Source organism: Meleagris gallopavo, chromosome 2 (assembly GCF_000146605.3).
Source record: "Meleagris gallopavo isolate NT-WF06-2002-E0010 breed Aviagen turkey brand Nicholas breeding stock chromosome 2, Turkey_5.1, whole genome shotgun sequence".
Taxonomy (NCBI): Eukaryota; Metazoa; Chordata; class Aves; order Galliformes; family Phasianidae; genus Meleagris; species Meleagris gallopavo.
The window spans coordinates 15764205-15786506 of NC_015012.2; the positions used below are offsets into that span (position 1 = coordinate 15764205).

Sequence of the window (22302 nt, forward strand, 5' to 3'; positions counted from 1 at the left end):
GAGGAGGGAACGAGACGTGCGGAGCGCCGACACGTTGGGAAACGTCATCAGCCTTCTTCCTTCCCACTTAGTATGGGGGAACAGAGGCAGATCACGAAGTGCCGCGGCTGCCAGCAGTCCCGTACGGTCCGGTCTGAGCCCGAAAGGGGAGAAACGCTCCGAAAGAGTGAAATCCAGTCTTACCTGCCGCAAATCAGAGAGCACTGGATTAAACTAGAGAGAATTTTTAAAAAATGGAGCTGTCCCTTGGCTGGAATAAAATAAACTGTGCTCCAGATCACACTAGTTTCCAGCAAGCACTCAAAAGAGGCGGCAGATCCGAAGGCATTCCAATCGAAAACAGGAACTGTATCCTGGCTCCCCTTTCTCAGCCAGAAGCGTTTCCGTTTCTTGCTTTTTCTTCCTCCATAGTCGTGCTCCCGGCCGCCCCAGGAGCAGCACACACAGCAGCCGAGCAGGCTCAGCACCAGCCCAGCAGGGTATGTGCCGATCTGAGGAACAGGAGTGCCCCGCCACGGCAGCAGTCGTGGCCGACGCCTGGAAGCAGCTAGCAATTCCCGTTACTTACACTGCGGGCTCTTAGCACACCTCTGTCCCAAGATGGGCATCCGAACACAAACCCACAGCAAATTGTGGTGCCCCCGCAAAGACACTGTGCAATCCTAGAATCCTTAGGAAGTGGAAGGGAAACTTCCAGTTCAACTCCCCTGCAATCAGCAGGGACATCCTGGTTGAGAGCTGGGGAAGGTTAAGCTTGTGAAGGACTTGGAGGCACACAGCAGTGTGCCGTGTTGATTTACACTCTGGCCAAGTGGAAAACTGACAGCTGCCTTTCACCAAGCAACATTGCTTACCTTAGTGACAGTCAGACTAGCGACAGCAGTCACAGCAGAAGTCCTGTGTTGCCCAGGAGCCTACACCCCAACTGGGCATCAGCACAGTGTGACCACACACTCATATGAGGGTACAGGAGTAGAACAATTGCCCAAGAGAGCCAAAAATCCTCTTTGGCACCGCAACAGCTTTCCCTCAGTGCTGTACAGTTCTTCAAAGTAAGCCTCCTTCAGGAATCATTTTGTCCTCATATAATGTCGAGAGTTTCCTCTCTTCTCTCCAGGGGAAAAGCAGAAAAGGCAAATGCTGTTCCCTGTCCATCTGAAGGTTAAGAAATAAAGTTTTCAGTGCCCATGAGCCCTTCTCAGCATCGCATGGGACTGCTCCAAGAGCGTGCTTCAGATAGCATCACCTCCACACGCTGTAGCTATCACTTTCTACAGCGCTGTGGTTGCACTGCCCAGTGTTCATGAACAGCACATGTAACTGGGAGCGCTTTCACATGAGCTAGGAAAGGCCTGAACATCTTTAGAAAGAATCCACACAAGGGATATACAAATTAAAAATAAGAATTAACAATACACATTGCTAAGTCAGCAATCTGGACTCGCTGTATTCAGTAAGAGATACAGGTGATCATACTTGATCTCAAAAATGAGGTTCTGTGCTCCCTCCCACCAAAAAACCCACAGCCTGCACAGTTCTGAAGGTAGATTTAATTTATTTTTTAATATACAAAAGACAGCTTCCAAGTTTCTAGTCATTACTGTGCTGTTTGTGCAAGACAAACTTTAAATACTAAAATACACAAGGCAAATTGAAACGAGCTGTTTCAAACTGCTCAGAGGTGTGAACTCAAGCATGTATTTGCAATGGCTTTACTCTGTACAATCAGTTCTATGTTGCAATGACTGTATATAAAGATATAGTACACACTATTGTTTTCATTGTCAATTTACAAGAGAAAAAAATAAATATTTTCCATTCTTACTATACATTAACACTTCAGTAGAAAGTTACAGCTGTTGTGTTGGCATGACCTGCAACTCGAGAAGGAAAAAGGACATGCATGTATATCTCTACTAAGAATTCTAAACTATGAGTTGGTAATAAATTACAAGGGATAGGTATCAGCCAACAGCATACAGATTATCTGAATTCAGAACATTTGTGATTCTTGCTCTAAAAAACAAAACAAAAAAACCCAGTAATAATAAATCAAATATTGCAAAATACAAAAGCTAGTGGCTTATATTATATGAAAAAGACAAACCATGTATGGTATAGCTTCTTTTTCCTCCTCCAAATGTTTGTGAATAACAGGCTTGTGGTTTTAGGCAAAAAAAAAAAAAATGAAGTAGTTCAGCGAGTCCTTGCACCCTTCACACATAACTAGCACCGTAAAGATGCAAGGACTTCAAACACCTAAATCCCATGCTTATAACTAAAGCATGCATTTTGTAGAGTTTGTGCATTCGTACGTATTTTGTTTATTAAGGTTACTGTGCAAAAGATTATCAACCACTGAAGGTATTTCTGTAATTCTGTTAAAATTCTAAGCAAATTCCTAAAAAGTTCAGCAGGTTTGTGTGAGATAAATGAAAGATGTCACTCTAGTGGTTCACCCCTCACTGCTCCACACAGACACTGTACCACTCGGTTGGCAAATCAGGAAACAGTGGCAGCAGCCTGAATGTCCACTGGAGGGGGAGGAAATGAGTTCACACAAATTGCAATTTACTTAAAGAAAATACACAGATGTTTTTGAAATGGCACAAAGCTTTGTACACATTGATGTCTCAGTGCAAATACATACAATATATATGTATATATATATATATATATGAGGTACCAATTTATTCAGGCCAGTTCTAATTATATGTGCCTTACAACCACTCTTCATTTCCTGTTGTCAGGTACAGGCTAACAAGCTGTGCTATTCAAGTAAAATTTAAGTCAAATCAATATATTTTTTTAAGCACTTTCATTACCAGATCATTGTAATTTCTCTACAATGTTTTTGAGATTCCACTCCTCAGAGTGCTTATTTCTAAAATACACTTAGTGTTAATTTTGTTTTCAAAATTTGAGACTCGATTATGAGAAAGTTAAAACTACTAAACTGGAACAACAGCTACAGTTGGCTCAATACTTGAATCTTGTTTGGAACTTGAACAAGTACTGTCAGAAGGGAGGAAAGCAGTTATTGCTGTTTGGGAAACTTAAAATAAACAAACACGAAGGCATGGATAGCACTGTTTCAATGGTCACAATTAAACAGATACAAACCAGCATTCTGCCTAGAGTCAGTCCTTTTGCATTTGAACGCTCTGCAAGTTATCTACAACCTTTTCTTCCAAGCAACTATGATGACATTTACATGGAGATATGGACTTAAAGTGGCTAACAGTGGGACACACGCAGCTTTTCAACTCTGGTAATTCCTTCTTTAGACGTTCCAGTTGCTCTACCTGGAATATATTTGGTTGTTCAGGATTTGAGTCGTATATCCTAGATAAACAAGAAAAGATAACAGTTATCAGTATAACCTGACAGTTCACAGAAAGACTAAATTAAACCATTGCTTGTAATAAAGTAAACCTAATAAAGGTTGAAATCATTCAAGGCCAGGCTGGATGGGGTCATGAGCAACCTGGCTGAAAGGGAGGTGTCCCTGCCTATAGCAGGAGGTTGGAACGAGGTGGTCTTAAAGGTCCCTTCCAACACAAACCATTCTATGTTTCTGTGATGCTAACTAAGATACCAGTAAGTCTATAAAAGCACAATCTTTGAGACTATTACCTTAAGTCTTGTCTCTAATCTTGCAGCATACAATGTTGTGCCTTTTACACAATGGTTGATTTGATGTACTAAGAAGTTACCCACTGGTATTTACCCTTGTTACTCTTCTGAAAATACGTTTTTACAGTTGACGCAAAGCAGCAAAAACATTATTTTAGGCTTTAAACCCTACAGCCCAAGAACATCCTGAGTTGGAAAGGACCCATAAGGATCACTGAGCCCAACTCCTGGCTCTGCACAGCACCACCTAAACTCAAACCCAATGTCTGAGAGCAGTGTCCCAATGCTCCCTGAGCACTGGAACCAGGGCTGTGCCCACTGCCCTCTGGTGGGGTCCCTGTCCCCAACCCCCAGCTGCCCCCTTGCCACAGCTCCATGCCGTTCCCTCAGGCCCTGTTGCTGTCACAGAGAGCAGAGCTCAGCACCTGCAAGTTCAGAGCTTCAAGATCATTTGAACAGTCTTGCATGTAACACTGAATGGAGCTCATAGCCCTTGTTTAAAGAAGTATTCCCTCTTAAAAAAACTTTTTTTAAGCTACTGTTGCAGTACTAAGTGAAGAATAAAAAGCCAGAAAATCATACCAAATGCAATCAACTACCTATACTGTTTCAACAGTATATTCTCTTTTCACTTCCATGTTTTTCACACATGGAAACAAAGCTGCAGGACTTTACTTGTTAACACTGTACCAGACTGTCCAAATCCAAAACATATTTTATGTGAGACAACACACACATCAAGTGTAACTGAAATACTACTTTGCTGTAGCATCATAAAGCAAAGGTGTTCATGTTCCTGTAAACATTCTTTAGGAACAGCTTCAGATGCATTAATGCAGATCTCCCTCCTTAATGAATTTTTATTAAAATTCAGTGAAGTACTTCTTGCTAACTTTGGCTGGAGCTTGATCCAAAAAAGGAGTGAAAAAAAGACAAGGACAAAAGTAATGCCTCCTATTTATGTCCATGACGACTGATAGATACAGAGAGCTCAATAACACTACTTGAGAGAGCAGATTCTCAGCTACCAAACACCATTTCATTCCATCTGAAGCCAAACTCAGGTTTACCGTGCAATTCAGAAAACAGGAAAGGCTTACCCTGCCACCAGGTAATGCCTTAATCACTAAGAAGCAGATTCAATTATAAAAAAAAATCAACCTCTGCTAGTTATTCCTGCTTATATGCATGCTGTTATTTATTTCAGTAATGCTCAGTTGCAGGCAAATAAAATGGCACATTTTAAAACAGATTTTTAGTTCCGACAAGTTTTTAAAATTCTTTTGCCTTTTATTGCAATTAATTTTGCATTAGTTTTGGAAAACAGAACGCAGTGACAGCCTGCCAGCTGAGCAAGGAGCCATACCGAAGCCAGCACGGAACCCTTCTGTGGAGGGGAGACCAACGCACTCAGATTTCTGATGAAAAAGCTTTTGGCACACATGGCAGGCTGACTGGCTTCACCACTTCCATGCAGCTGGATGTATTACTAAACAAGCACAGCTCTGATTGTACAGAGAGGATGAAAAAAATCCCACAATGCAAATTTAAGTTAGCAGCCACCCCCTCTCCACATCGGTATTTAGTAGATAGCCAACTTCTTATAGAACCTTAGGACTACTGTTCTTACTAACTAAATTCAACAGAAGGATTTCCTGCACTATTTACAAAGCTTTTCCAGGAGAAAAACAAACAACCCACAATGCCCTCCAAAACCCTGCCTTAACATGCATTTTTTCTGCCAATTCCAATAATTTTTCTACACCAGGTTTGTATTTCCTCTTTAAGTAAAGCTACACTTCAAACAAAAAAAAAGCCCCAAGAAGTGTTTTAAGCACAATATTCAGCTTTTAGTGTTAAAGGAGGATGCCCAGTCATATCTTCAATGCACTTTTCAGGGCCCAAATAGAAGCCTGGCTATTCTGGCAAAGCTGCACTTTTCTACAGACCATCCTTTTAACACAAGTAGTTCCAGCATTTAGGTGTTAAGATCGTTGAACATAGCAAAAAAGCAGAATATTGTCCTGCATGCAACACAAGACCATTCATTTTCAGTTTAATGACTTCAGGTATGTCTAATAATCATTGCCCGAGTGGAGAAAGGAGTGGATGGAAGAAGTTTCTTCCCCTTGCCCCAGTGATATGGCTCCTTAAACAGCACTGGCATTTGCAAGCTGCCCAGATTTAGTCTTGCAACTTTTCCCCATGCAAAACAAAGTCAGACCCCCCTACCTGCATTTGTTTTGCCCAACATTTGGTACCAGCAACTTCTGGTATTCAGGACACAGTTTTTCTCCCATCTTCACAACAACGTTTTTGCTCATCTTTACATGGAAGACTAAAGTTCAGAAAAACAGCGTATAGAAGTCATCTCTATCCAGACAGTACATGAGCTTTGACAGCTACCAGATGCTTGCAATAGCAATAACTCAGGGCCATATCCAAGCAAGCTCAATTCACTGAAATCCTTGTAATTGCTAATATTCTGACTAACAACACTAAGAAAGATGGTTTAGTAAAGCACAAGTAAATAGCAAAATAAAATGCCAAGCTTATTAGCTTTACAATAATAGGCAAATAGCTTTACAATAATAGAACAGGTAAGTAAAGTCCCTGCATATTTCTAGACCTTCAAACAGCCTTGTCCATCTGTCTCTCCTGACTACTTCATTTCTGCTTCACAGCAGTACTGAATTTATCCACCTCTAAACTTCAAGCACCACAGAATACAGATTCTGTATACCTCCTAATTGATGCTCACACCACATCTCTTGAAATTTTGGTAATTTAACTCTTGATATTAACTTAGTTCTTTCAAGTGATTTGAAAGACTGCTTCTTAACCCATCAACTCCAACCGTGAGTGGAAGCACTCGCAGTCAGGTCTTACACTTAGGCATACCATCCAGGATTTGCAAGTACCACCCACATTTCAAAGCATCCAGGGCTTAAGATATGATACAATTTTCAGCAAGTGTCATGTTCCCTATAAGGGATATGTTTTAAGTTTAATTTTACTGCAAACTTTGGAGAAATAACTGAGGATTAAGGAAGACGTTAGGAATCGATATTATCTTTGTAGGAAGATGTCAGCAAAGTGGAAGAAATAGGAATGAGGGAATACTATCAAGAATCTGGATGGTCTGGACAGTACAGAAAGGATAAAGACTTTTTGTTAGGGCAAATCCACCGGGCAGTGTAGCCTATAAACAATTACAAGGAATGTGTTACTCTAAACGGTAGGTGAAATTTGTTCTGCTATCATGCTGTAGCTTTAACACTAAGCAAAAAAGGACACAAGATGACACTTCATTCTTGTCAGGGCTACAATTCTGTGCAGTAGTATTTCAGTAGGGTTGAGCAATTGCATATCCAAAAAGCACTTCCATATCTAAGTGGGGAAAGCAGCACCAAGGCAGAAATGAAGCCATCACCCATTTTACTACACTAGTGCAGATTCCAGGAGTAATTACCAACTTGGAAAGACTGGATTAGCAGACATCAGAAGAACAGACATTTCCTAAGAACCATTACTGCAGTAGAATTTGATTAAAACACAGTACCTGCCACATTTCTTTTTCCATACCAGTCCAGAGATCTTTTTTCCCAGCCTCTAAAAGGCCCTGAGTTTCGAGTTGTAAGAAAGGCCTAATGTGTCTCACTGCTGTAGCCAGGAAGAGGACTTACCCCTTCAGTGATGTAAGTCTGAAGCTGATCCCTAGTGCAAAAATCTTGAAATTCCTTTTTAGCATCCACAAAAAGGAGCAGACTTACTACAGTACAAACAAGACCATCAACAATCCAGATCATCACTGGGCCCACCTACTTGGGAGGACTCTCAGTAGCTGATAAGGGATTCATGAGCATTAACTGCTTTTGCACTGAGTGCCCAGAACCACAAGAGCGTGTATTTGTCCTTCTTTCTCTATGCATCTTAACTTGACATTCGGTTTTCACTTGAAAAAGAACAGAGCAGAACCCCTGACAAATACTTAACTTCCTATGCCTTTTTATCCCTGGTCCAGTAATGTGCAAAACAATTCCCTTAGTAAAGCAAACAGTCTGCAGGCTTGAGACTCTTCTCAGTTGGACGTCTTGATTACACTCAGTGTTTTCCCACTTACATATTCTTTGTTTTAGATGTTCTCCCAAAGAGATTTCACCTTTTCAAATTCAAGATTCTTCCGGTAATGCAAATTAAGCTCTTTTTATGTACAACTTTATGTGTGCAACTATTTTCTACTATTAGTTTTATATCTTTTATGACGAAGGACTGAGATCTCGAGTTTCTCAGAAAAATCAAAGTAACATCTTTGTTTAAAGATTTGCCACAGACATTTGATGTCCACCTGAACTGCACATATCCATCAACTGGTTTCTGAGGTGATCATTTTCGGCAGTTTGCCCTGAGAGTCACACCAAACTAATTTCAGTACAGAAAAGCAGTACAACTGCACATTCACAGCTTTCAAACACAGGTACAGAGAATGCTGGGGAAAAAAAAGAAACTGATTCACTTAAAAGTTGTGTTAACATCTCCATCAGTGACTGTAGAACGCCAGAAATTTCAGTCAGATGGTTAAATAGATTGCCCTCACCATGTCAGGTACTGTCAGGAATGTTAATAGCTTACTGAAAGTGTATATTACACACCAGCTTTTCAGAGCAACACATCATATTACGTACTTATTTGCTTAGCCACAGGACAACCAAAAATTATTTTGATTCATGTACACAGCTGTCTGAATACAAATTAACATGTGTCTCCTTACCCAGGTTTATAGTCTTGCTGTGTTTGCAGTACTAAGGAAGATAATCTACACCCAGTCAGCCAAAAAGGAATGTGAAGTTTCCCAGGATTCAGTATAGCACTGTTTCATAAGCTTCATTATTATTTTTTTAAGCACAATATGGTACCTGTCATATATTAGCCCATGAACACCATATTCTCTCAGCTTCTTCCTGTTATCTGGATCATTTGCATCATCACCCCATGAGAAAATAACTAAGCCTTTAGATATGGCTCGTTTAATATACGATGGATTCCTCAGCAGGTCTTCAGAGTGCACGTTGACTCCCTGAAATACAAAAACACTTCCATTAAAAAAATTAAAATTATGTTTCTCAGAAGTTCTCTCACTAGCATTTTTATCCTCTGACACTTAGAGCTCCTTATAATTTCACATAAATAATTTAATACGAGGTCACTGATATTATTTTTTAAGTAACATAGAAATTTAAAGAGACATTTAAAATAATGATCATAATTTTGGCAGTTGTTCATGTTAGTATGAGTTTGACAACAATTTTAGGTTAAAAACGACAGCAACAAAAAAAGATGGATTTACATCAATTGGTAGTAATTCAATTTCGTTTTATTGCATAATGATACCAGAACTTGTCAGCTTACCAGCAAGTTTTCAAATTGTGCAAAAGTAATGGCAATTGGAGTTGTACGAGATCTAAGATCCATGAGTTCAGGATAGAGTTTAGATTCTCCTTGGGTGAGAAATAACACGGGATACTTATTTTGTTTGTGTCGAACCCTGTTATTAAAAAAAAAATTCCAAGTAAGAAGTTGCTTAAAAATCATGGAAATTCAACTTTACTGTTTAAAAGTTTCCCCCTTTAATGCATGTCCATTTAATCCCTATCTGGTGCAACAAGACAGTACTGTGTTTTCATACTAAACTATCTGACAAACCATTCCAGCAGTCTGTTGCTGTGACAGATTTGTATTCAAAGTTAAAGGCAGAATTTGTGTTAATCTCTGACCCACATCCTCAAGATGTTTATATAAAATCCTCAAAGACTATCCAGTTCTGTATTTTCTTATCTGCATAATAGAATAAAATGAAAATTCATGATAAGAATTTATAATGCTTAATGTACATTAACTAATGTCGCATTCTTCAAGTTGAATAACAGCAGTGCAGTGGCATGAAGTGAAAATAGATGAACACAAAGCTTTGGAATTAGTGCAGTGGTTTGCAAATTAGGCTTGCATATCTTCTGGTCACAATTGAAAAAAAAGAAAAAAGAAAAAAGGAAAAAAAAGACTGTGATACCCTAAGAAATCCCAGCCTTCTTTTGTTATGTCAACATAGACTTCAGCATTCAGGAAGGCACCTGACAAAAAGAATCCACTTAATCTTCATTTTCCTATTTCATTTTTGGCACAGCTCAGGTGGCAAAGGGGTTTAAGTTTCTTGTTTCAGTTGCCCACTACTTTGGCACCCAACTTTTACATCTAAATGGAACTTGTTAGTAATCTTTTGAGTATTCTTAAATCTAAAATAAAATTGATCAGTTAAAAAAAAATTACCTCTCTTCTTAACTTACATTGTGCAAATATCTGCATTAAAAGAAGAAAAAACAATTCTCCTCCTCCCAGCATTCATCAGAACAGTTTTCAGAATAATATCTAAAAAGAGGTTCATATCAAAATAAGTTGACAAGTTGCCATCCCACTGTCCATCCTGTAAAAAGAAAGGACAAGTTTCAGCCATTTAAAGTAACACTTACTAAAATTATTTTAACAAGCTATAGTCTCCTGCAAACAGAATTCTTGTTTGGCTTAGGTTGAAGCCCATGCACAAAGACTTCCACCTACCACTGCACTTAAGTTGTCTTCTCCCACTCTAGACATCCAGTCTTAGACCAGACATCTGTTTCTCTCTAGAGTGAGCACTGAACAATCCAGTCCACAGTATTCTTATTCCTGCACGAAGCCAGGGAAGTTTGAGTTTGCCCTTTTCCCCTATGTACAGTATATCTCACTTGTGACCCATTCATTTTCAACAGGGCCTTCTAGAAGCTGTCAGAGCTGCACTATGAGCTCAGTCTTATAATTACATCCTATTACTTGAAAATTGTATTTGCATATGATCATTTACTCTGTTTTAAAGACAATGGGTCATAAAAACCCAAACAATTACATTAAAACAAAAATGATTTTTTTTCCCGTAGCTTATAAAAAATTGCCACATCAAATTACAAGCTTTAGCCAACGTACATCACCTGTACATTTACTTACCTTTTGTTGGCAGATCCATTTTATTTCTATGTTGAACCCAACATCTTCCGAAACTGACTCTAGAACCTGAAAATATTTCATTATGAACAGACTGTATAGCAAAGAGGGAGAACTAAGTACTATTAGGGTAATTACTGGGATAATATACTGGAATTTAACCTCAACGGGGGCTAGGAGCTGATTAAAAAAAAAAAATCAGTTTAAAGATAGGAAATATAAAGAAATTAGTCAAAATTTTGTCTTAAAGAATTTTGTCTTCAAAATGGATCAGGTATAAAAGTAAGTCAATTCACCTTAACACCTATGATTAAGTGCCTCATTTGTACTCACAAAAAAAGTTTTGTATTTCTGTACAAAGTTTTTTTTTTTTTTTTTGAATGTAGAAAGTATCTTCAGTAGACCATAATCTGAAGCATGAAACTCGTAAGTTTAAAAGGTGATTAAAAAAAACAAAACCAGAACAACCTAGATCATTCTTGAAGCCTTTAAAGGTGACGCAGCCTTTCTTACAGTAAGAAATCATCAAAACAGATGTAGGAATTGAACCTCAGTAGTTACATCTATGACACAAAGTTCTTTGTTACATGGATATTTTATACACATTCTCCCAGAAGTATTAAACAAGTATTAACCTTTATGGTCCAAACAGAATGCAGTACTAACATATAGAACAAGTTCCTAAAGGTCACATTAATGAACAGTCTAGACACTAGGAAAAATCATCAAGTGAAAAAAACAGCAATTTAAGAAACAAATGAACAAACTTATTGCAAATGGGACCAAACTACATGGCACTTGTTTCCAGAAAAAAAACCAAGGCAGTACAAAGACCAGAGTCTGCAAACCACCATTAAGGGAAACACACTAAATTCTCATTTTCAATCACACAGCCAGCCAGAGGCCCTTCTTTCCCTACTTTAAATTTAACAAACAATTGTCAGTGCACTAAAATGCAGTGCTCAGATGTTAGCCAGCTGATATCCTGAGCTATACAAAGGAAATGCAGAATTTAGAACCTTGAAAGGTATGCAGACTGTTAAGTGCTAGAAAAGATCCAGTAGCCAAATAAAACCTAAATTCTCAGTTCCACCATGGATATTGGATGGCTAAATAAAAAATGAGCATCTCTCACAATGTGCTGCAACACTGAAAGGAAAATACATGTTTTCATGTTCCATAATATATAGCAATAGAGATGATGATTAATTCTTACTCTCTGTAGAGAAGGAAACGGCTGAGTCTCATAAGCAGAGTTTTCTTCTTCTTTAAAGGATGCTGAAAAGAAATAAAAATTTTAGATTAAAACAGACTGCAGCACTCCTAATTCCAGCAAGAAAATAACAGTTCAGCATCACAAAGTTTCTAAGCATGAAAAATGAAATCAGGTCTATATTTTGACTGTCACGCTCTGCCAACCATGTTGCCAATTCTTATTTTGATAGTGGGAAACTTTTTCCCCCCACAGAATGTTTATCAGAAGGAATTTCCCCCATGCTTCACTCAGTCACTGAATCACATCCAGTAGAAGTAGCCTTGCCTGTCAAGGCTTATTATTATTTTATCTTTTCTGAGACAAGTAGGATGTGTGAGGTACTTAGCCTCATTTTGCTGTCCCCATAAAGGAGATGAATTACAGCCCCAGATTTACAGCACCAATAAGACAACCTGCAGCAGTTAGCAAAGTTTCTGTAGAATTGCCAAAAAAGTAGTTAGAGAAGTGTAAGGTTACACTACATGCAATTATCTTGCTGTTATCTTATTGCTCAAATACATATTTGGCTATATATGCATCTTCTACCCTCCTGTCCCCTCTCTTCCTGAGGAAGAACTCCCATCCAGGTATTTACATCCTGGCAAAAATAAACAAACAAAACTTAACTCTACAATCTGCACAAAATTCAAGAAATTACTTATGTGTTTAGAAGTGTTCAAGAAGCCAAATGTGACTAGAACAAGTCACTGCAACCCCTCAGTGTCTCTCATGAACCCCAAGGCTCTTGCCAACTATTACGCACCATTGTGATCTTTTACTTTCAAGGCAGTCACATGAGCCAGCTATAAGACAAAAGAAGAAAGTTACAAGTGCTCTATCCACAGAGATCTTATTACAAATAAAACACAATTTATGATCTTTATTTTACTTATTTTTAAGTTCGGAGTTCCACTACAGACGCATTTTATGTAACTATAAATTAAATTAAACACATGATTCAGCAACATGCTTCCCTGTCTAAGGACAGGCATCTCAGCTTGGTCTTCAGTAGCAAGTCTTATTCTCCAACCCCCTTTTACGTAGGGAGATCTTTTCTGTTTGGAAGATACAGCAATACCCATTTGAAATAATAAAGTTAGTTCTAGCCAGTCTGTTTAATCCATAATGTTGAATCAGAGACTCTTCTAAACCTCCACACACACCTCCAAGGTCACACACATCTCCCTTGTTAAATAGGAAGATTTAAGAACTAGATAGACCTGGTGAATAGCATCTTTTCTTCAGATACTACAAAGCATTGGCTTCGAATGAACCTCATCACCACTATCCCTCTTTTTCCTCTTCTAAAAAAAAAATAACATTAGCATATAGCATAATGATATGGATCTATTCTAGTTGTTTGGATATTTCTCAAAAAAAAAAAGTAACAAAATTTAATCAAGCTGTAATGATGGTACAGAAGTCCTATGTTTGAAATTAACTACTTGTTCTACTTTTACTACTTTTAAAGCATATACTCTCCCACATTATCTACAGCTACACCAGAAACCAAAACTACAAATCCCACACTCAGCATATCACAACAGCCAAAGTAACAGTACCTTCAACAACTGCAGCTGATCAAATGTGAGCTCTTTAACTGCAATCTCAAACAACTCCAAAGGCTCTGTATCCAGTTTCTTTGAAGAGAAATAATACGTAATAACAATCGCTGAAAAGTATAAAAGTCTGTATGCTTTTAGTTGCCTTTAATGTTACTATATTAAAATTTTCTTTCTTATATTGATAAAGATACAAGTCAGGTAACAAGTCAGTTTGTTTTCACTCAGATGCATAAAACAGGTGTCAATTTGAAAAAAATCAGGATTTGGTCATTTACGCAAATCATAGGCTTCAACTCTCTCTTCACACTAACCTTCAATAAAAGTCAATGCATTTGTTCTGTAATAACTTGATCAGGGGATTCAGGGGAATAAAATAAAAACAAAAATCCTCAAGTAAAGAAATTCATTAAAATGCTCCAAGGCAATTCAGTTTATTATTATTTCTCTGGTCTCTCAGAAACTAGTAAAAAGAGACACGTGTCCTGATAAAACTGAAACAACCCTCCCCCACTGCAATCATCTCATGTTAAAAAAAAATTTGTCAATACAATTCTCACTTCTCCTCACTCTAAAGAAATCTGTGTTCACTGAGACAGCACTGACTCAATATATACCACGTATGTACTTCTCTTAGAGTTCCGTTCCCAGAACTGTCCCAAACCAACTTGCTATAAATTGCCATACTGGAATGGGCACGAGGGTTTGATGACAAGTTAGCACAGAGAGCAAAGAGAAGTTATCTTGCAGCCTATCTTGCTATGCTATCTTTGATTTTATTGCCAGTAGTAGAGAACACAAGAACAGAACGGAGTCCAGCCTCTTTGCACTGTGGTAGAGGACATGCATTCTAGTTTCAATAAAAAGAAAAATACACAACAGATCAGAAGGAAAAATATCTCAGTGTTTGAACTAGCAGCCCTTCTGCTTCTGTTTCTCTTGTTACTGAGAAGCATAATGTCACTTTATGAAAACATTTGATTTTTACACTTCAAAAAACTTGCGTATTTAAAAGGTGTTGTGAAAGCAAGTTCAGAATATCTTTCAAGGAATAATCTATGTAGGTGAGTAGCAGTACCATTCACTGCTTATGTTATAGTACTCTCAGCGCTCACAGCAGAAAAGTTTTGGTTAACAACTTCAGCAGCTGGTAAGTTAAGCAAGGAAAGGAACAAGGTGCTTGCTTTCACGTCTTCTTTTCCTACTCCTAGCATTTCATTTAACTCCTTTCCCTCTGACCCACCAAGCAGTTCAAAGCAGTTCTTCAGCCTCACTTACTGCCCCCACAAGATATGAGGTATGTTATTTACCTGACAGCTAAAGGAAGATCAAAATGCAGAGAAAAAAATGGAATTAAGAAAGAATAGGAAAAATTAATGGCAGACAAGCCCTTCGTAGCTAACCCAATTGTTCAGCAACCTCCTAAATGAAGATCTTTGTTTCTTCCAGTGTTTTGTCTTCCATCCACTGGCCACTATTATACTGCAAAGCAGACTTTGATTTGACCTATTAAGCATTTTTAAGAACACTACTGCTTAAGACAAATATAACACAAAGTATCAGCAGAGGGATGAAATCATGCTGAGAATCATATCGACCTCTCTTAAAAAAACAACCCACCCAAAAAACCCCATCAGAAGGTCTTACTCCTGACAACCTAAGGGGTCCCAAGAGGTGTGACAGATTACAGTGAAGTTCTCTAAATTTTTCTTTCAAACAATAAATAAACAAAAGCTAAGGAGTAACTCCAGTTATCATTTATAACTGCACTTGAAATGCTGTTGCTATCAAAATGAAGAATTCAAGTTCTCAGCTCAAGTTTATGCATATAGTAAAGCTACATTTGCATTCCCTTCCATTCCTTGAATATTCAGAATTATTTCTATGAGAAACTATTTTAGTTTGTGGAATGGTCATGTTTCAGTTACAAACATCATCCTCATCCTTACCTTTTTCATGGCCATGCAACAAGTGAGATCGTGGTATACAATGGGTACATGATCTTTAGAAAGATGTACATCAAATTCCACATAGGCTGCTCCCTAAAGAAAATAGTAAAAAAAAAAAAAAAAAATCACAATAGAACAAATAAACACTTAATTGCTAACGCACAAGGACTACAGAGTAGCACAACACACAGGAGTACAAGTTGCCAAATATTCCCAGGTCCTGGACATCAATCAGAAGTTGAATGCAATGCTGGTCATTAACAATTACATCATATTCAACAAAGGATTAAATAAAACAAAACAAAGAAACAAGAAAACAGCAGAGCAGTGTGTTATAGTATCTGCAAGAGCAGAAATGGCTACATCCAGCATTCTCTGATCCTTGTAAAATGCATGTTATTTTCTGTTAAGCCTAAAAGGAGCAAAGATTAAACCAGGACTCTAAGGATAATCATTATGGAGGTGGCCGTAGGAGGACAGGAACACAAATTTTTTTTTTTCTTTTGACAGATTTTGACTGTCTCTAAATACTCCTTTCTATGAAAATTATTTTTGTAGCAGTGGCTACAAGCCTTTTCATTTTTGGAAACAGTAGGAAGCATCTGATAATAATGATTATTGTATAGTTAATTTCTGCCTCAGCATACTTTTTGTGGGCTTTTCAAAGCTGTCTGTAAACCTGCAGCATTCACCAAGAAATGAAAAAGTACTGTTTGAACAGATTCTTTAGTAACTGCAGTTTTCATTTGCTCTGCAGTCAGTGCGTGCTTCAGTCAATATCTTCAAATTGTACTTCAAAACTCACCTGAGAGAAAGCTTTCAGCTATGACTCTTGGAGAGTCAGGAGTTAAGAAGTCAATAAATATAGTAATACAAATAATAATAATAGAGACTCTACTCTCATCTCTTTAGCAACTTCAGAAGATGCCTGGTAAGAAACCACATTAGTGGAGACATACCTGAGAAATCTAAGGAAACTCAGAAGTTAAGCAGCAGGTGATCTCATAGCCACAACTTACTGTATGCAGATCTCCAATGAAAACAGGAGCTAGACAAGGAATGTCCTCCATAGGACTCAAGCTGCTCTGCTATATTGTCTCATTGTTTCTTTGCCTAGCTCAGTCTTACCTCAGATCACTTCAGTGACTATTTCTGAAAGGAAAAAAAACTGACTGCCTCTATTAGAGAATTAAAGAACCTGAGGCTAGCATCTCCAAATTGAAAGTCTCATCTCAGGAGTCAAATTCTTCATTGTAAAAACTACAGGATCAGAAAATTGTCATATTCTAGAAACTCAGCTCCTAAGTCCTGTTTTGTAGACCAGATTTAGATACTCAGCTGTCTCAAAAAAAAAAATAATAACTTTACTGCCTGAGAATTCTGCAGTCAGTCAGCATAGAGCCAAACCTTCTTATAGGATTATGAACAAATATGCTTCTGCAGGACTGAAGTTAAAATTTCCCTGTACTAGAACATTAGAATGTGTTACATAAAAAACACAGGTCATTATTTCCATGGAAACTATGACTGATACAAAGAGCACAATATCACTATTTGATAGAGCAAATTCTCAGCCACAAACACACTTTTTCAATACAGCCACCACCATTAGCTATGTATTTTCACTAGCAATGAACAAGAGACTGCATGCTGCGCTTGTATAAGTCTGTATGGTCATCATGATTGTGATTTGTCTTTCAGGTCACTGTCACAACGCACCACTCAACACTTCACTGTGTTCACACCCACTGTTTGGTCTCCAGAAACGTTTAGGAAATGTCAGTGAGTGTCAGTAGGTGCGATTTTTTTTTTTTACATGGAGGAATTCAGAACCACATTTTTGCCTCAAACACTTTTCCATCATTTTGTCAGACTACCCTTCTGCTGCCACCTGTCAGACAGCAAAATGCAATGGGATATTGGTGGGAAGGTTAAACTTTTACTGCCATACCACCAACATCCATTTCTAACATCATGTGCCAACATAATAAAATAGGAGCAGTCCCTGTAGATGGAAGGGTTTTTTTTAATAACTTAAGAACAAGAGTTTAAGCTATTACTTTCCTTCTTATTTCTCCACAGTGCCTCCATGATTTGATGCCTTTTTTTTAATTAAAAAAAAAAAATCAGCACATTTAACACTCATCATCTTGAATCATGAAAATTAAACATGGGAGCTACTCAAGTACTGTGTTTACACAAACGTGTACATACATGACTAGCAGCATTCCTCAGAGAAGCTATAGTGTTCTCTTGAACCTTAGCAAGTCTGAAATAACAGCAAAGGAAAAGGTTTTATTAGATGCATGTCACAATACTCCATCAAAGCAACAGAAATACAAATAAGTGTTTTACAGAACACTCACATTTGATATTGAAGAGGCTTAAAACGATTACGAGTTGCAGCTCATAATTTGAAATTAGCTGTTTCCATGATATCCATGAAACCAAACATTAAAGAATAAAATCTCAGATTAGAGGACAAATGAACTTACTTAGCTGTTGTTGTAGAGTTTCCAGCTCCCCTGTGTCCAACATCGAGAGTTGTTCTTGGTTTCCAGTATTTTGCATATGAGGCCTTCATATCACAAGTGTATCCCTGGATCGGCTTAATTATTATGTAGTCCACTAGAAGAAAAACAAGAGCTGCATGTGTCAGTAGGTAAATGACTTCCAGTGAAGTTATCCACATTTATTTGTACCGCCTGTACCTCTGACTTTTCCAATAGTCTTCCGTGGATTCCTGCCCATAATGGCAAGTGTAAGAATTCCAGCACTCTTTCCAGATTCTGCAATTGTGGATGAGAGGAGGCAGGCAGAACCTACATGACCTGGGTGCTCATCATCTTGCACTACTTTCTCACTTAAATCTTCCTGAAAACAAACCAACCAAAACATTTACTGTTACACGTGGATGAAAATACTAACAAATTCTTACTTCATTAAAACCTTGCTCCTCAGGTGGCATCACTGACTGTCTTGCTATCTCCCACATGCTACAGAAAACGCAAACTTCAGGCCAGAATTGTTTTTGTATAACAGTGTTGCAAGTTATGATCAGAAATATGAAATTGTTGGTGGCAATCTAGAAAGTTACATACAATTGTTTTCAAAAACTCTTAGGTATGGTAATCTTTTTAGAGCACAACTGGATACAAAGAATAGGATCTCTTCTAAAACTTCAATGTTACATTTAGAGCAAAGATAAAGTCAATTTTTTCTACATATATTGTATATACATACATAATATGTATAAAATATTATACATATATATTTCATGTATGTATATATAGTACAATACACATTTTTAAAAAAAGCTTTGCGTTCATTTGCAGGGAAGAAGGAGATACATAAGTAGCACACAGAACAAGTGCTTGATCAAGTCAAGTTCAGGAGCTATAGCACCACTTTACAATTTTAAGTGATAGAGGGGCACCTTTACTCCAAATACTTTTTTAATGCATAAGCGGTATGCCCTGGGACAGAATTTACTCCCATTTGCTAAAAGAACTTGGAATATTAAAATATTTCAGGAAATACATTTCAGGCAACTTGCAGGTGTCACAGTGAGACTCTACATAAGCACAGTTCTAATTTGCACTAGCTAGTCCAGAGAAATCTGTCATAAAGGCAAGATGAAATAGTTGCAATTTAACTAGTCCATGTACACACTGTTAAGATCCAAAGGATAAACAGAAATTATCTCTGGTAAAGGACAAAAAACAAGCTAACCTAACTATACGCAATAGCACAATTTGCAATTTGTACTAACTTCTAAACAAGCAGAACACATAAAATTTGCAGTGTAATACTGAGATGACTTAAACCTCTCTGTAAAATGGCGCAGCAGCAAACTGTACCATACAAACAACATCCAAAAATTCAAATGTCAGTCAGCAGCTCAATCCTAACAGGGAAACTTGATGCTAATTGACTCTACTAACTCCAGAATTTAAGATTGGAGTTGCTTCTAAGTGCTAAAGTGACATACCTCAAAAAAATCAAAGATTAATTCCAAGTTATCAGGCTCCATGGTTTGTATGGTGTATTCTAGCCATCGATCTGACTGCAAAGCATAACCACAGTCTGGCTGAGAGTGTCGGCATTTATACTCATTGTTGCTTATTAAGGAGAACTCCACAGTGTTTGCCATCTTCTGAGGAACAGTAGGAGATGTTTTTTCTTGACCCTCTTCATCATCATCATCTTTTTCCAGGCCTTCCAGAGTCAACTTCACTCTATTCAATAAGAAACAGAAAACAAATTGTTATAGGAAGAAATACCAGAGTTAAAAAGAAGCTTGAGCAGAAGCTACAGGCAAACACAAGAATTATTTTCAACACCACCAGCTACAGGAAAGTAGTGCATACAGTGGACCCTAATAAGTTTAAATTTGGAATTGTTGCTTTTTAAGTCCTTTTTTTTTTTTAGTTTAACTTCAGTGCTCAAATCACTGCTAATACAGCAATGGGGGTAAACATGAAAACTGTAGTAATGGTCAGTAAAGCAGATTTCTACCACATTAAGCAATGATTTGGGCTACTAAAATAGACAGCTTTTCTCTAAAGATTGATACCCATAAACGTTGGGAAACTAAGCAAAAGCACCAGAAATAGCAGTAATTACAGAATCACAGAATTGCAGGGGTTGTAAAGGACCTCTAGAGATCATCAAGTCCGACCCCCTGGCTAAAGCAGGTTCCCTACAGCAGGTTGCACAGGTAAGTGTCCAGATGGGTTTTGAGTATCTCCAAAGAAGGGGACTTATCCGGGCAGCCTATTCCTGTGCTCCACCACCCTCACTGTGACAAAGTTCTTCAAAATCAACACTGAATGTTGACAGCTGCTGCTAGACACATTTCTTGTGTAATTTTAGCCTCTGAATATAGATCACAAAAAAGATAGTCTGAAGTTATTAGTAAGCATCTTGAGAATAATCTTTTAAAAGTAAACAGAAAGAAGTTTCTGCAATATAATGGACTGAGATGAATGACCTTCTCCCCAAGACTCAACTTAAACCTACATAGGACAAACATTCCAAATAACATCCAATTTAACTGATGTACAAAATCAAATACATCAGTAATGGAAGCACATTTAAGCTATCTACATCTAAGTCATTTTAAAGCAGACAGGATACAGGGTTATTTTTAGATGTCAACTCACTACTAAAATTGAACTTGCCTCAAAACAATTACAACCAGAAATTCTTTACACAGATTGGACATTCTGAATATCCTCATAGAATAAGACACCACAGTGTATTTAAACATATTCTACAACCTTGAAAAATAGCATTGCCTAAGGAGGTGACAGTCACAAAAACTCTAACAGGGCAGATTCAACTCTATTTTTTAGGCAGAATATGGAAAACGTGCGGTAAATTGCCAAACAAGATGAGCAGGCTCTCACCTAAACCTCGATGTTTTGAATTTCTTCTTTGATATCATTACAGGGGACTTTTCAGAATAATGCAGACGTAACCGTATTTCTGCTTGACAGGTCAGCCACCCGGCATCCACTGTTTCAATGCCATCTGTTAAGAATTGAGCGACAACCATTAGAAAGGCACCTTAAAAGCTTCTTTAATTTCTAAAGGAGAACCTAGACAGTTAAATATAAATACAATTCCTCTGGCACCATCTTCCAGCCAGTCCTCCTCTATCAGCTTTATTCGATAGTATTCCCAAAGCAATTGCTGTGTACATCCTTTCACCTGTCTATTCCGAGCTACCTAGAACAGGCAACAGATAGGTAGCAGTTCATTGTTTTTTAAAGGAAACAAATAAGAACACCGATCCACACCAACTTCACATGGCAGCTGTCCGAAGGAAAGCACCAAGTGTTTTGGCATTAATTGTATTTAGAATATCAACAGCTATGTCTCCAGAGGTATACAAAACAGTCTCACATGCTGGGATTTCTCAGTACGTGAATCACCACTGACAGAAACTGCAAGTTCAAAAGCAATTCAAAACTTCTTGTTTCAACTGGTATAGAAATATCATCACAAGCAAGGCCAGTAAAGCAGCATAAGACTGGAGGACAGAATACAGTAACAGATATGATGGGGAAAAAGCACAGAGAAGAATCCTCAACCTCACCATCAGGAGAAGAAAAGTCTACAAAGGAGGATGGCCAGGAAGCACAAGCTGCCAGACCAACCATCAAAGTAGATGCCACTAAGAGTTCCTAACAAAACATTACCTCTGATAGAGATGTGAAAGAAAATAGAAAAGCTTCGAGACAAAACGCATAAGATGTAACAAAGAGTTAACACAGGTGCCAAGGGACAGAGCATTAATTGAGAAGTGAGTTTTAACTGCAAAAGCAACACCTATGCACACACAAGAGCATGACATTTGAACCTGAGAAATTTTGGCAGTTACATGCATAACCAGAGGCAGATCGTGTTTATCTAGCGTGGTTCTCCTACTCAAGGAGAGTTCATTTTACAGCTAGTTTTAAAGAGAAGGCTAGTAGCAGCAGCAGCCTATTCACATACACACTTACAGCCTAGAGTTATCCAGCACCATTATGCTGACAGTCTTTCAGCTCTTCTTTCAGCAAAGCAGAAAATTCATGTCTAAACTAAGTATTTCACTATGTTTTTCAACTACAAATGCTTAACCTTGTCAAAGTTAAAAACACGGTAGAGATCAATATATTTCACTTACTATGAATTCCGAAGTATCCATCGTCAATGGTCATTTCATTTTCTAGAATTGAAATGAGGGGACAAACAGAACGGAAGACACTAATCAGTATTAATACCAGCAGGAATTGTTGCCAAGCTAAATTCTACTTTTCCACTTTGTTTCTAAAGAGCCTAATAAAACGTACAAAAATTGAAACAGAAAAAATAAGCA

At 37.8% G+C, this 22302-nt stretch overlaps 1 protein-coding gene across 4 annotated transcripts in view; it reads right to left on the bottom strand.

The window, feature by feature from the left end:
- Positions 1-1535: 1535 nt before the first annotated feature.
- Positions 1536-22302, bottom strand: part of GPCPD1 (glycerophosphocholine phosphodiesterase 1) — a 38283-nt gene continuing 17516 nt past the window's right edge. For 3 of the 4 annotated variants that reach the window (XM_010706649.3, XM_003203804.4, XM_010706651.3), the window contains 15 exons: positions 22111-22152; positions 20846-20969; positions 19426-19672; positions 18146-18308; positions 17930-18062; positions 17649-17703; positions 15435-15527; positions 13486-13563; positions 12687-12726; positions 11885-11946; positions 10672-10737; positions 9978-10114; positions 9046-9181; positions 8553-8713; positions 1536-3345 (listed from right to left, as the gene is read on the bottom strand). In XM_010706649.3, the coding sequence (XP_010704951.1) occupies positions 3141-3345; positions 8553-8713; positions 9046-9181; positions 9978-10114; positions 10672-10737; positions 11885-11946; positions 12687-12726; positions 13486-13563; positions 15435-15527; positions 17649-17703; positions 17930-18062; positions 18146-18308; positions 19426-19672; positions 20846-20969; positions 22111-22152 (1742 nt within the window). In that variant the 3' untranslated portion in view covers positions 1536-3140. Of the gene's footprint in view, positions 3346-5868; positions 5975-8552; positions 8714-9045; positions 9182-9977; positions 10115-10671; positions 10738-11884; positions 11947-12686; positions 12727-13485; positions 13564-15434; positions 15528-17648; positions 17704-17929; positions 18063-18145; positions 18309-19425; positions 19673-20845; positions 20970-22110; positions 22153-22302 lie in introns of all 4 variants that reach the window. The other variant, XM_019612632.2, reaches the window with a different exon arrangement.